Source organism: Protomyctophum parallelum, assembly GCF_964188405.1.
Source record: "Protomyctophum parallelum genome assembly, chromosome: 16".
NCBI classification, from domain to species: domain Eukaryota; kingdom Metazoa; phylum Chordata; class Actinopteri; order Myctophiformes; family Myctophidae; genus Protomyctophum; species Protomyctophum parallelum.
In genome coordinates, this window is record NC_139711.1 from 15,572,809 (window position 1) to 15,588,659 (window position 15,851).

General features: G+C 42.3%; 2 protein-coding genes across 4 annotated transcripts in view; both read right to left on the bottom strand.

Annotated features, from left to right (window-relative positions):
- The window catches only part of arhgef6 (Rac/Cdc42 guanine nucleotide exchange factor (GEF) 6), a 39,088-nt gene extending 37,538 nt beyond the window's left edge, over positions 1-1,550 (bottom strand). For both annotated transcript variants that reach the window (XM_083785252.1, XM_083785251.1), the window contains exon 1: positions 1,294-1,550. In XM_083785252.1, coding sequence (XP_083641378.1) covers positions 1,294-1,458 — 165 coding nt within the window. In that variant the 5' untranslated portion in view covers positions 1,459-1,550. The remainder of the gene's footprint in view (positions 1-1,293) is intronic.
- Positions 1,551-5,584: 4,034 nt separating this feature from the next.
- On the bottom strand, positions 5,585-11,756 carry rbmx (RNA binding motif protein X-linked). 2 transcript variants are annotated; one of them, XM_083785727.1, is made up of 9 exons: positions 11,637-11,756; positions 11,206-11,314; positions 11,007-11,113; positions 10,740-10,908; positions 10,421-10,570; positions 8,882-8,993; positions 8,130-8,258; positions 7,600-7,688; positions 5,585-6,226 (listed from the first exon to the last, which is right to left on the bottom strand). In XM_083785727.1, exons 2-9 carry the CDS (start codon positions 11,312-11,314, stop codon positions 5,910-5,912), a joined length of 1,182 nt encoding a protein of 393 aa, XP_083641853.1. In that variant the 5' UTR covers positions 11,637-11,756; the 3' UTR covers positions 5,585-5,909. The 2 variants fall into 2 exon arrangements, with proteins under 2 accessions (XP_083641853.1, XP_083641852.1); XM_083785726.1 differs by having other exon boundaries at positions 10,421-10,597.
- Positions 11,757-15,851: the final 4,095 nt, after the last annotated feature.

Here is a 15,851-nt window from a genome sequence, read left to right on the forward strand (position 1 = left end):
ACATTGACAATGTATGTGTAGAGGATTTCGTTTAGACGAGCCAATATGTTGAAGTATATATTAAATGAATATAACTTCCACTGCTTCAACTTCCTCAAAATTCATGGGAAAAACAAAGCGTCAAAACGTCACCCAAAATTATTTGGTATGACAAAGAACGTCAGATGCTTCTTGTTTTGCTTCTTTTTTTTTTGCCTAGTAGGCCTATTGCTGACAAAGTACTCTGTAGCATTAACTGATGTGCCGCCTCTGGGCGACTGAATTGAAACGGTATCTTGATGGTCACTTAATTCAGTTAATTGTAAGTGGTTGGGACCAGGGGTTTGGGACATGTTAACACAAGAGGGGTGGTTGACACTGACGGGTGCGCGAGAGGCTTGATTCCCATGGAAACCAGTCAGGCACAAGCTGCATCTCACATGACGCTATATATCATGCCTCTCTCTCTAGGTCTCCATTCATGTAACCTTTTAGGACAAAACAGATACCGAATAAGGAACGGACGGTACATAGCTACTGACAGTGACAGGCCGATAGGATCATAGATAGGCTATACTGTAGCTCTGGTCCATAGCTCTAATGCGCAACGGCAGCAAGAGCAGTAATGGCTATGGACCAGAGCAGCAGAGCTAGATAAGTAGATATTATTGTATCAGTAACTATGTACCGGTATATGGATAGTTTGCTTCTTCATAATGAGACAGAGCCGTATTGCCTGGCAACCAGCTAGCAAATCACCAGTGGGGGTGTCCTCCTGGTCTATAGAATCTATCCAGTCCATGAGTTATTTATCACACAACTTCTGTTCCGAGCAAATTTGCCTGCAAACTCGACGTAAAACAAAAATCTAACTCTTATCGCTAGTTGCCTCAAAACAAAATTTGTGTATGTGAATCTTAGTGGCAAGCTTTATTTTATTCTGCTTATATTTAACCAAGCAAATGTGCACAGAATTTCCTCTATTTGAGGTCGGGACGTTGGGTGTTCACATATCTCACATGTCAAGAATGCGGAACATTTTATTAGCTCCAAAGTACAGGAAACATTATCTTAACGATAAAACTATTCATATATACATTTCACCATGTGCGACTGCACGTTACCTCTACGCCTTGATCTCACACATAAGACATATTTAAATTGGGGGCGTTATGAAACGAAGGCCTGTTGTGTGTAGTTGATCATTAAAAAAAAAGTTGGCATCTTTTCACACCTCTCCTCCTACGAACGGGCGTTGATCCTAAGGATAATTCGTTGCCTAATGATAACTTTCACCAACATTGATCCACTTACCTTTGGGACAAACCCAGGTACAAGCCGCTCCATAAGCTTGCACAACACGACCCCATCCTTAAGGGAGGTTTTCAAGAAGTCCTCCGGATCGGCTATATTCTTTTTAGGCGAGCAGAGTACTCCTAGTGATATTAACCACGTTACCGTCTGCTCCTCTGGATTCATTGCACCAAGTGATAATTCTCATTTCCTAAATATCCATTTCAAAAACAGTTACACAGCAGACCGATGGCCTTGTTCCGTGTCAACATGCAACTCACATCCGCACTTCTGCAAAAAAAAAAGAAAAAAAAAAGGTTCTTCTAGACGAGACAGGGATGATCACCCCTACTGGCTACCAGGCACCTTAACAATAAGATTCTTCTAGACAAATACATGTCATACTCATAAAGAAGAGTAATCCATTCAAGTTTCATCATACCAGTTCAGATATTCTCGCCCCAGCACTTGTGTATCTGAACCTGTGAGACTATGCCAGTGGCATCCACCCGTTTAAAGTTACTTTAAAATATCCACTCACTGGGACAGGTGATGGGTCGCACACACCAGGAACTGCTTTAGTTTTTATTCTGGCATAGTGAATAATAGACAAACTTTTCGGCAATACAGCCTTCAGTGTGAAGGCTTCAGCCCCACTGATGAAGGCTGGATAGCCAAAACCTGTGTCTATCAACTATGCAATTATAAAAACTAAAGCAGACCCATCACCGTTATTTCTATTGCATGGTTTGAACGGGTAACACACCATGAGTCAGAACGCAGTGGTCACAAAGAAAAGTAGCTTATCAGATATGACATCAGTATCCAAAGCTCCTTAAAACACAAAAAGTAGGCCTACATAACATTGATTTGATGACTGAAGGAATGAAAGAACCATCTTTACTAATAATGCACGGTATGCACCAAGCGTGCCAAAACACTAAGTCAGTGCAGTCGAAAATGCCATACATTTCTTTCTGGATGGTTAATCTATAAACCAAATTAAAAAATAAGTATTGGTTATTCGACATGGACATTAATATGTCACTAATAAAATAAGGTGGCAATGAAAACCACTCCATGTGGTTCACTGAAAATAACTTTTGCAAATAAGAATCGACGAGCCCTGTATTGCTTGAGAAAAAGTTCTGCCCTTCAAATACATTTAGATAGGCTGCCCATTAGAACCATAATCTATGTTTGAGACTCCAGGAAGAGCAGCTGCTGTGCTAATGGGAATCAAATAAATCAAATCAAATCTGGGCAACACAAACATAATATTTTCTTCACACACAAAATATCCACAGAGCTCACGTCATTCACAACAACACATTATGTCTTGGATTTGAACTTGTATATCTTTATTGAAAAGCCCATGAATTCCTGTGAACAGAAGCCACTCCTCAGCGTTCTGTCCATACCCCTCTCAAGTTCCACCAGCAGTAGTGTGAACCAGGACCTGAAGGACAAAAACAAAGCTTTTAGTTCCAACATCTACTTTTAGTCTACTTGCCAGCCCACAGAGCCCCATTGTGAACCCAGACATGTTGAGTACACCAATGTTTTATGTTAGAAATGTTGAATATGGTCACCAGCATGTAATAACTGCTGGATGCTAACTTTCATATGTTGAGCAATTTTCATAATTGGCAAAATATGTGACTATACCATTAACATATAGAAGGCAAAATAAAAATATATAATCCACATTTTTATCATGCTTTATGTCGCATGTGACAATGGGCAAAAAACTGCCAACTACCAATGCGCCAATGTGCTGACATCACATTTGTGATGTTGGCTTATATGGCCGTTTTTGGACCAAGGAGTGTTTTTTGTGCAAAACGAATGCTTGGAATGGATTCAGCATCATGAAAACCCCCTAGTTTGACACGTCACAAAATGATTACGAGTTTGTTTTGTTCAATACTCCCAAATGAGATTGTGGCATTTTGTGCGAAAACAACTTTATAAGTGATGTCAAACTGCCATTTTTCATCTTTAAAGGACAACTCCCCCCCCCCCCCCCCCCAACAAGGTTCATGTTTAGAGAAAGTAAAAGATGAGTGTTAATTTGTTTTCATTTGCCGCTTTCTTTCGTTTTAGCAATTTTTGACAGGGGCATTGGAACAATGTTTTTTACAAAATTGTATGGTGATTTCTTTATCATTATATACCATTGTAGGAAATTACATCTGGCCACAGTAGTGGTTTCCGTGTGTGCGAACGAACAACTGACTTCTAGCCATACTGTTTGTCACCTCCCCCTTCACATTCAGTAGATTCCATGATATTTTTACACTCAGTCATGCCTTCATCACATCCAGACTCGACTACTGCAATAGCCTCCTGTATGGCGTCACCTCATCACCAAGGTTCTCAAAAAACTACAATACGTTCAAAACTCTGCCGCCTGCTCACCAGAACCAGATCCAGGGACCACATCGACATCACACCCGTCCTCCGTGAACTCCACTGGCTCCCAGTCAAGTTCAGAATTGATTTCAAAATACTCACCATCACCTACAAAACCCTCAACAACCAGGCACCCCTCTACCTCTCTAAACTCAACCGCCATGTCCCCTCACGCTCCCTCAGGTCAAGCACTGCCAACCAACTGGAACCCCACAAGTCCAACAAACGAACTTGGGGAGACGCCCCCTTCTCTTTGGAACTCACTCCCAACTCACATCAGAACAAAAGCACACTCAAGTCAAAACCCACCGTTTCAAACTGGCCTTCACTAAATAAACCCCCCCCCCACACACACACGCTTCTTGTTTGTCGTTTTTTTCTTCTATAGTAAATAATAAAGAAATCACCATAGCATTGTTTAAAAAATAGATATAGATTTAGCCCCATGCCCCTGTCAAAAACAGCTAAAATGAAAGAAAAGAAAGCAGCAAATGAAAATTTATTAATACTCATCTTTTACTTTCTCCAACAACAACCTAAAACATGAACCTTGGTTGGAAAAAAAACTAAAGTTGTCCTTTAATGTAGAATTTGATGTCAAGAGGCAATTATCCCATTCTAGGCAGGAACCCCTTTTGGTGTTTTAAGCATCGTTACACATTGGTTATTGAAAAATAGCAGATCTATAGTAACAGGTTTTTCAGAAAAAAGGATTTTGAAGACTTTTCTAGAATCAGGTCAAAATGGGTTAAGCCATTATTTATACTGGCATTTCACATATCAGCATCGATATGGACAATTGCCACCTGGCATACATCCAGATATTATCGCTTATGCAAGCATGTTGTACAGAACATACCTTATGGGTAGCCTCGAATGAGCCTCCATTAGTCATTGGAGCAGTGAAGACTTGTCCGGGACATTGCTAGGGGTCACAGCAGCCATCCTCATCCTGCAACAAGGACACCAATGTTAATATGATGCCTCCCTCTCAGTTAGGTACTATTCAAAAACATGAAAAGGAAACCCTGTGATCCTTGGTCCGACTGCACTTTTTGTTTTTTGCGCTTCAATGATTCAGTTTCCAGTTTGGCTGGTTGGATGATGTTCTTCCAGAGGTCTCCATTATCAGAATTGGCATGCTTGAGGAAACGGTTCACACACTGAGAATTTGCTTTTAAATATGTACAATGTACCGGTATATAAACATTCAAAACTAGCAAATTGCTTATAAATTACAAAAAGAAAAAAAGTTGCCAATTACTTTATATAAAAGTTGGGGAAGGGTAGGCAAAAAGATTCTTCAGCGACAACAAAAAGGGTTGTACAATTTTCATTGTTGACTTGGGAGGTCACTTCTGAGGTAGTTGCAGAAATTGATGCCATGTTTAATGAAAAAGCCAAAATCTGATGACCCGATCTTTTTTTGGTCCCCTGAAGCACAAGTGGTCTTGAACAGCAGCGTTTGAGTGGAGATTGTAATACAGGACAATGAGAAACTCATTTACAGACGAGAAACAAAGAGGTTTGCTTTGCTTACCAGCTGTTGACTATCAGTTGAGCTGAAAAGACTCTTGCATTTGGCTGTTGTGGTCTTTGGTTTTGTCGTTGCAATCCATCATACTTTGACTTTATGCTGCGGATGGGTCCATTTCCAAGGAAACTACATGATTGGAAAGTTTTAACAGTGACATTTGCCTAAACCCCAACAGTAGGGACCATAGGGAAGCACAGTGGTACTGGTGTGTGATCAATTACTTTAGGTCAGTTGATGAGTCTCAATTGGGATCTATATAAAACTCGCTATCCAAAATTTGTGTACTTAGGAATGAAGACATTACATTCATGTCATCGTCTTTGGTGCGATGTTTTGTATATTGATCAACGGTGCTCAAGATCTGCCTAAAAACTTTTATTAATGTAGGAAACCAGGACGAAGGGCATAGCATGTTTCAACAGCACTAATGGTACAAAAACTGTAACACGTCGAAAACTACACCATTACACGGGCAGGATAAAGCAAATTAAAAAACAAAAACAACCCTGTACTGTTACACTTTAAGAAACTGGAAAAATAGGATAAACAGCTAAAAAAAAAAAAGCTTCATATATCCACATAAATCAGACATGGCTACTTTGTCATCTTTTCTTCCCATAATACATGTGTTTACTGAGCTCGATAGGCATTAACGCTTGCTTTGACGTGATTCCCATGTCCATTTTCAGTATCTGCTGCGAGCCATTCCTCGATCAACTCGATTTCCCCCACGGCCCCCGCGAGGTGCTCCACGACTTGAGCTGCTGTACGAATCACGAGGAGGGTAGCCTCTCTCGACAGGGGGAGCCGGCCCCCTCTCCTGCCTGCCCATTCGATCACCACGGCTAGGTGGATATGGATCACTCCGACTGCTGGGGTAACTGTCACGGCTGCCATAGCCATCCCGGGAACTGCTTCCATAATCGTCATAACGACTGCTTCCACTGCTCCCACCATAGGAGGGTGGGGGGCCCCTTGAGGGTGGGGCGCTGCGAGAGTTACCTGCAGGGTCAATGGGTCAGGTAATTGGAAAGTTTCAATTTATACAATTTATTGCACTGTTATGTGCCCATTTCTTGTTTGCCAATGTGAGAATTTATGCTGCTAAAAAACAACAACTGAAATGAAGTCTTCCATCATGCCAATGATCTGACTGAAATTCAATATGGGAAGTTTATGTGAGATATGGGCAGTAATTTATCCAAGCTTACTATGGTAATTCAACCCGTTTCAGCATGCCATTTGAATTGAGTAGCCATTTTTCCTTTTAGAGCTCCATGTTAGAACCATACGTGGATTTCAGAGGTCTTGATGGTTTTGTGAAGGTTACTCCTTGAGGGAGTGCTCTCAAAGTACAAACCCTGTGGTTTTGAGTGCTCAAGAGATGTTTCCAAGGACTTTTTGAGATTCCTTTGAGATTATGGTTGCCCACTTCCAAGGGCACATTAGGTAGCGTGCATTGGGATTGCATTTGCACTCGACAGTGACAAGAAACTGCAACTCTGTTGATGTGTTGTTGAATTTCAATGAATATTGATTGTGACTGATGAATTGGGATACGCTCACATGGTTTTTTTCTATTTTTTCCCCAGAAGTTGTCAAAAAAGAAAAACGGAAAAAAAACAATTTGGGTAAAAAAAAGGGGAGACCAATCCACGGTTATATGTAATGAAAAAGAACAATAATTGCAGGTCAGGGATTCGGCAAAACAGAGCATCATTTAACACATTTGGCCGTGTACACACGTATTTTTTAATCAAACCGCAGGTGGCCGTGGACGTGTATACACATCTTTGGGGCTTTTTTATTGATATAAAACAAACTTGGGTTTTTTTGGCCTCCTTCTGCACCGTACTCCTTGCTGTTTCACGCATGCGCGCTGCCGTTCACTTCCTTGTTTACGGCTCAGAAAGAATGGCTCGTATGAGTTGTATCTCCTAATCTAGGTTACTCTCCATGCTTTTGACCAGATGGTCAAAGTCTTCATTTTTGACTTCAGCATGCCTCTCATTTGGAATATTAACGCTTCTAGAGAGACTTTAGCGTGACCAGCGTGAGGTAAGAATGGAAGATCATGTCTCCCGGTGGGAGACATGGGGGGGAGACATGGGGGGGGGGGGGGGGGGGGAACACAAGGCGGGGCTTTTCTGAGTAAAATCTCCCATATCGGCTGGCACTCTAGCGCTTATATTTTGAAAGATGCTGGCGGCATCCAAATTGTTAAGAGGCTGCCTGAAACACCTTTTCATCAGGTGGGAGAAAAAAAGCAGCCTCTTGTGATTTTGTAGTAGTGAGTCTTCAATAGCCTTCAGAATTAATTGTGTAGCCCTAGTTCTCGTCAGATCTGTCCTCATTTCACTGTGGTCCAATCTTACCATAACCATCATAGGAGTCTCGACCACCACTTGGACGGTCCATATAGGTTCTGGGTTCCCGTCCTCCTGCTGCATAGCCATCACGGTCACTACATACAAGTGTCATTGTTAGTTACTTTTTATGGGATGCATATCATCTCCAATCACTTCTCGTCATCTTAAAGATGAAGTGCCATGATTTCTGTACTTTGTTTTGTATGTGTCTATGGAGTTAACATTACTCTAATAGACGCCCAGGTGTGGTTAGAATATTGAAATATGTCTTCCCTGTGTATTTTTGGTTTCTCGAAAGGCCAAATTGAGGCCCAGGTCAAAGGCCCAATCAAAATGACTGATATAGTGACATTATCTACGATACATTATCATCCAACAACAGCCTGTGGCTGCAGCTTCAGTTCAGGTGGATCACCATCATCACACACCAGGCAAACTTAATGAACTGGTGGGTGTGGCCACATAAAATCCTTTTAACACTTTCTGTACACTTTTTTTTCACGGCATTCCATCTTTCAATAATACCACAAACCTACCTATATCCTCTGGACGCTGAACTATAATCCTCTCTCGAAGTGGAATTGGAGTATTCTCGATAGGAGTAATCCCTGGGAGGCAGTGCATAATCCTGTGTCTCCCTGGAATTGTAGTCACGACTGGAGTAGCTATAAAAAAAAAGTTTAACATTTGCACTATAAAGTTTAAAATGAGGCCACTCACATTTTTTTCCATAATATTTTTTAATAGATGGAAAATTATTTTAATTTTACAGATTTTAGGAATTGGTATCATTAAAGAATAAGACACTCTAAGCAGTGTAGAATATTGGATTAAATAGCGGGGTTATGCAGTAGAACTGTTAATCCATTAAATCAGAGTGCCCAGCGATTTATAGCAGCTAGCTTGATGTAGCTTGATGTAGTAGCTTGATGTAGCCAAACAAAAACGGGAGGTATGATTAATAGACCGATAGACCGTCTAAAACAATCTTTTCTTAGAATTGGACGGAATTATTTAGATCAAGAGTTATTCACGTTTTAAGATTTTCGGTCTTGTCGGCTAAAATGGGGTGGGGGGGGGAGAGACATGTTTGATGGCGTCCCACCAGAAAATAACATTGAATGTTATTCGAGCTCCACAGGCTCCCAGCCTGTGGAGCGATGCGAATAATCTCCGTCCTTTTTTATCAATCTCCGTCCTGAGCGCTGGGCGCTACCAATTGATTGAGCGGAGAACTCAGTCCTTGCCGCTCAGGGTGTTAATATTACTTGTCCTACTGGCTACATACCCGTCCTTTGAGCTGTAATGGTCATCTCTTGGTGATGGATACTCGTCCCTCCTCAATGAGTCTCTGCGAGGCGGAGGTGGACCGTAGGGATCTCTGTCCCTGGACATGGGTGCTGTAACAAAAAAAAGTAATCAACAAATGGCATACAAAAAGTGGCTTCTTCAAACTAACGGAATGTTACAATCCAATCAGCGAGTGCCAAGAGTCCCATGTAGCTGTAGGCCTGCACTTAGGGGGCAAGCAGCTTTAAAACCCGATTTGAACGCAGATGGTCTCATTGACTTCAAAAGTTGATATTGTAAGATCAGCTTCTGGAAGTTCAGGGATGATAATACACAGGTGAAATAATCAGGCAGGGGCTTATTCAGCAAGACGCGTAGCACAATCGGACAGAGTATCCACACGATCTGATAGACGCACACTTCGTCCTCCAAACCTTCCTCATTTTATACTCTTATTCTACGTGACAAAGTTAGCTTAACATTTTGGCAGCATATGTTCCAATTGTTTGACCATCATGTCAGGTGTTCTCTCATGTCCCTTCCAGTGATCATGCCCACGATCACAGCCCTTCCAGTTTGACTGTCCCCCCCCCCTTGATTAGCTGATCCTAATCTTCCTTCTATTCTCTACCAAACTGTCTTCTCAGGTGTTACTTTGAACTTATTAACCCATTCTGGGCGGGAACCCCTTTGTGTTTTAAGCATTAGGTTATACTTTAGCTATTGAAAAATAGCAGATCTAGAAGCTCATATGCTGTCCTGCTTAGGTGACCTATGCTCATTCCATTGTGTTTTGTCAGGTTTCAGGCCCCATTTCTGCATAGAAACCCTTTTCTGCCACTACAAAGTAATTCTCAAAGTGTTATAAGGCTCCAACAAGAAAATCGATGAATGCATTGCCAACAAGTTTGATTGGCGATTTTATATGCAACAAATAGGTGTGTAGTAACCAATCACAGCTACAGCGCTAGCCGCAGCTAAGATTAAGTGTGATCCTTCTCACTTCCCTTGCAATCTGCCAAGTTGCGACCGCGAAGCAAAGTTGAAAACAATGCTTAGTGATATGATTGGTTCTCACTGATAACTACCCCCACCCTGGAGCTCTATTCTCTTCTCATAGTAATCTTGCTAGTGCGTGTGTGTGTGTTTGATCAGTAACAGCCTGAGATACGAATTATATCCATTTGGAGGATAAACACATTAAGTATGCAAGAAGGTAAATTGGGAGCGTACCCATGTTCCCCAGGTCCACCCTGCAAAAAAAGGTTATTTGTTCCGTGCTTACAATAATAAACCTATCCTCACCCCGCAAAATAAGTTATTTGTTCCACACTTACAATAAAGCTAACCCTAAATTGGGAACATAGATATCATGACCCCGGTAAATTACAATAGAATTAAGGTCTTAACACACCGAACGCGTTTTTCGGATTTTTAGTGGCATTTCTCCATCGGTTTCCCCAAAAACGAGCCCAGTGTGCAACCAAATTAAATCACCAATCGAAAGTGATATTTTCACATATCTGATCTAACTTACCTCTGCTCATGGGACCAGAAGGGGCTGAGCGCTTGGCTGGAGGACCTCCATTGCGGATTGGGGGTCCTCTTTTCATGGGGGGTGGTGGTGGTGGACGCTCACGGGGTCGTGGTGGACCTCTGGATGACATCCCTCCTTTAAAGAAGGGTTCTACATTCCCTACGTTATCATAGTAGTCTTTCGACAGACAAGACACGTGGGCATCAAAACAGAATAAGCTTAGAAAACACCAGGGCACAAGTAATAATAAAAAAAAACAGTTCAAAGTGGATTTTTTGTCATCTTTCCATTCCAATGGCAAATTCAGTGGATCAAATACCTCTGGATGGTGGGCCTCTCATGCCACTGGGGCCTCCCCTGGAACCCCTGGGTCCTCTGGGAGGACCACGACTGCGGGACTGGAATGGTGGTGGTGGTCCTCGCCTCGCTGCCGTTTCAAACTGAGGCTTGGTAGCTTGCTCCACCTTGATTGGCTTACCATCAAGGGACTGTAATAATAGCAACATAATGCAGCTATTATAAAGACAAATCCATGATGGCAATGGCATGTCTGATTGTATCAATAATATGGCAAAATGCCCTTTACCTTTCCGTTCATTTCACGTGCGGCGTCCTTTGCGTCAGCGGGGCTCTCAAATGTAACAAAGGCAAAGCCTCTCGACTTATTCGTCTCTCGGTCTTTCATCAGGAGGACTGAAAATAATGATAACAAGTTGCTATAAAACAGTACTGTACAGACACCAAACGTTTCGCTTATTTTGTTGCATTTGTCCATTCATTAGTACCTTCTACGATTCTTCCATATTTGCTGAAATACTGCTCCAGGGCCTTCTCGTTCGTCTCAGTGTTCAAGCCCCCAATGAAGAGCTTTCCTGGTCGGTCTGCCTCAGCCATCTGCAAAGGAGAAGAGATCTGCACATTAACAACTTAAAAACAATGTATAGTGTTATACGTGCTCGTGGAACTGTCGACAAATTACCACTGCCGTTGCGGCTAAAGGGTTGACAAAAAAGTCCTGCCCTACTGAATGGGCAAGATGGCGATATGTGTTTATAGCTACCTAGCTTGTTAGCTCGTTTTTTGCGATACGACAACAGCTACAAAACGCGAGCCTGTATCAAACTGTTTGTACTAGCAATTTGTTCACAGTTACCACATGCAAGAATTAAATATAGGTGTGTAGTTTATCATGCAAATCATATATTATTAATTATACCTGTGTGAACCGCGACGTTTCCAGCCAAAGTTAAAAGAAAATAATTGGCGCTGCTTGGCGGTGTAGAAGACAAAATGCTGCTCAGAGAAATGCCTCCTCCTCCTAATATAACCTTTCCTGTTTCCTCCTGCTTCTGCTGAACTGGAACCGCCCCAGGCCTAGTGTTGCCAGATTGTGTGAGAGAACTACAAATATTTAGTAGCAACTTTACAGGAAAAACAAGCCAAATGTCGCTTATAATAAGCGGACATGGCAACACTACCCAGGCCCTATTCTTTTGTATTGTTTATTGGTTGGCAAACCAGGTATTAGGTGCATTACCGCCACAAACTGGACTGGAGTGTGGAACGAGAGCTCAGTCAGTCTATTGATTGATTAATTATTAATAATAATAATAATAATAATAAACTTTATTTATATAGCACCTTTCATACATAAATGTAGCTCAAAGTGCTTTACAGAGCGGAAAAGATAATAAAAACAAAAGCAAAACAAAACAGCATTGAATTATTTATTAACAGTTAGCAGAATTACAGTACATTTCAAGCACAACTCAATACAAAGACTGTTAACTGTGAGTGGACGACCAAATAAAGCATTGCACTTGTTTACAAGAGGGTCCACCTTGGACATTTAGAGACGTACAAATTATAGTCAAAGAACAGAACAGGAATTCATCATAAAGGAGGTAACTAGAAAATTCGCAATTTAAAAAAATTGCAGAGTGTGGTTGCCGCAGTGGCTTACATATGCCCCTCCCACTAGTATTGCCAGCCAATTACAATTTCAAGTCACGCCTTAGATCATGCGTAAGTAATTCGGAGGGGATTTAACCCCCGAAATTCATGTTTTTGCGACAAACGGTTACATTTCTCGCATTTGCGGCGCCCCCTATGGATGAAAATGGAATTGCTTTTAGAACTTGGTTGATTGAACCACCCCGGACATGTGATTCAAATTTGGGATGGATTGGACATTCCGTTCGTGATTTATGGCATTTTTTGTGATATAGGCCCCTCCTACTAACTTCGGAAGACGATTACGGCCGAACGATACGCACTTTCAAAATTCTGCAGTTCAGTTTTAATTGGATGGGTCCAGAGATCACGTGTGCCGAATTCTGTGAGATTTGGACAAAATCTGTAGGAGGAAAAGCATAAAGTGTGTTTTGGACAAAATTCAAAATGGCGGAAAATCTATCATGGCGGAAATGGGCGTGGCCTATATGGGGAGATGCGTCATGACCCAAGGAATCCAGGGAAAATATATTTTTTGTTTTACGACCTACGGTTCAAGAGTTATAAGCCAAAAGGTAAAGTGGGCTGTTATAGCGCCACCATGAGGCAGACCGATAAAATTTTAGGGTTAAATAATTTTAGGTATAATGTTGAATTATCCCTAAAAGTTTTGTAACTATAGTGATTACAGTCTCCGAGGAACAAATACTTGAATGTGAATTTTTGCCTTTTCCCATTCATGTCAATGGGGAAATTTAAAAATCACTTTCACCTAGAAACTACATTCACACTTTGTTATTAGTGTGGTTGCCTGAAGGCAACCATACTATTGTTTTTGTGACCTTTTATTATTATTATTTATGTTTTTATTATAGATAAACTTTATTTTGACGCATTATACCTCCCACAGTTTTTGTCAGCTTACTGTGGAGACACATGCTGGAACTTTTTAGTATTGAGTTTGTGCTTGAAATGTACTGTAATTCGACAATCAATCAATCAATCACTGACCTTGAGCAGTATAAATGACCTTCATAAGATTAGTAAATGACCTTCACCAGTATATATGACCTTCACCAGTATATATGACCTTGACCAGTATAAATGACCTTGACCAGTATAAATGACCTTGACCAGTATGCGGTCCGTGACCATGGACTATAGCCTTTCTCTTTTCCGCGATTTTCACCTTTTTTTTTTCAAATCCTCCGAAATCGAAAAAAAACGACATACTATTGTATGACCTCCGAGACCATGGATTAATGACCTTGACATGTATAAATGACCTTCACCAGTATAAATGACCTTGATCAGTATAAATGACCTTCACCAGTATAAATGACCTTGATCAGTATAAATGACCTTGACCAGTATAAATGACCTTGATCAGTGTAAATTACCTTGACCAGTATAAATTACCTTGACCAGTATGCAGTCCGACACCATAGACTATAGCCCTTCACTTTTCCGCGATTTTCACCTTTTTTAAAATCCTCAACAATGATGAAGAATCGCGCACTATAGCGCGCCGCTCTAATGACCTCTGAGACCATGGACCAATGAACCATGTAAATACAACACATTGAGCAGGGCACTGCAGGGAGTTGAACCCCGTTCAATGAACCATGTAAATACAACACATTGAGCAGGGCACTGCAGGGAGTTGAACCCCGTTCAATGAACCATGTAAATACAACACATTGAGCAGGGCACTGCAGGGAGTTGAACCCCGTTCAATGAACCATGTAAATACAACACATTGAGCAGGGCACTGCAGGGAGTTGAACCCCGTTCCGGTAAACCAGAAGTACGACACCAGTGCCTTAGGTTTTGTGTTGTCCTTTACAGGTCCTTTCGTTGAAATGTAAATTTTACATTTCAAACAGTAAAGTAATGTATAAAGAAGAGAAACACAAAAGCACAAAAATAACATTTTCGAATTACCTTTGCTTTGATTTTTTAAACTTTCTCTTTTGCCGACCTCCCACATTTCATTCGATGATTAACAAAAAACAGTGTTGGATCTGTAAGGATCCATTTGGTTACACGTGCGTGCGTGTGTACATGCTTCGATAACCAGTGTTGGACCTGTAAGGGTCAATTTGGTTACATGTGTTACACTCTCAGAGTTAAAGACCTGTAAGGGTCTATTTGGTTACATGTGTTACACTCTCAGAATGACAGACCTGTAAGGGTCCATTTGGTTACATGTGTTACACTCTCAGACTTACAGACATGGACCAAATGGTCCATTTGGTTACACTAGACCTGTACGTGCCTGTCGGCCACCATATATACTCTCAGAGTTAGAGCTGTAAGGGTCCATTTGGTTACATGTGTTACACTCTCAGAGTTACATTTGGTTAGCGTGTGCATGCACATGTGCGCCCGTGCGTGTGTAGGTGCATGTGTGTGTGCGTGCGTGTGTGCACGCTTCAATGACCACTGTTGGACCCCATGGGGATCAAGGACCTCAGGGAGCCACCCATAATTCACAACGATCACAGCGAACTCTGTTGCGTCACAACTGGTGGCCAACAGTCATAACCAACACCGCCGCCGACCCACAGGAGAATACCATCGCACAGTTGGTATCAGACCAACCACAATCAGCCAGCCCTCAAACCAAACCCTTCGACCTAGAAGAACTCGAAACTGCAATGGGAAAGTTGAGCACCTGGGACCTAACGCAAAGACCTGGCTCGTGGGGATACTGAATAAATGCATGGCACAGAAAACCATCCCTTCTGTCTGGAGAAAGGCCAAAGTGGTTGCAATCCCCAAACCTGGCAAAGACCCATCATCCCCAAAGAGCTACCGACCCATTTCCCTCCTCTGCATCACCTACAAGAGAGGCTGCTACTCCAACGCCTCATGCCACTCATAGACACCAAGCTGACTAAAGACCAAGCTGGTTTCCGTCCCGGCCGCTCCTGTGCTGGACAGAGCTCAACCTCACCCAACCTCTGGCTTGCTCAGCTCGCATTCTGAGCTGGCTGGCTTGCCAGAAAGGCTGGTTCTGTTGCTGCAAGGCAGGGCGGAGCAGACTGGGCCAGGCAGACAGAGAGCCAGGCCTCGAGAGAGGCCTGGCTGAGCTGACTGAGCAAGGCTAGTATGGCTGCAGTGGCTGACTGCAAGGGCTGATATGCTCTGGCTTGGCAGCCTGACTTTCTACACTGGCTGACTGGCGGAGCTGACTGGCTGCGTTCGCTGACTGGGCAGGCTTGCTGGCTAGCTGGCTTGATGAGCTCCCTGAGGGAAGCTTTGGGATGGATCTCTAGGGGCATCGGCTTGTGTTGAGCCTTCCAACGGTGTCTACCTTGATCTCCGTCCTAAGAAAGAAAGACAGAAAAAGAAAGACACGGTTTTCACAAAGACACAAACCCAACTATGCAGCTTCCACCTGAGGAACCGAGACGCAAAAAAAGAACTGAGCGTCACTTGGGATGGTCACAAACTCTCCAACCATACCCACCCC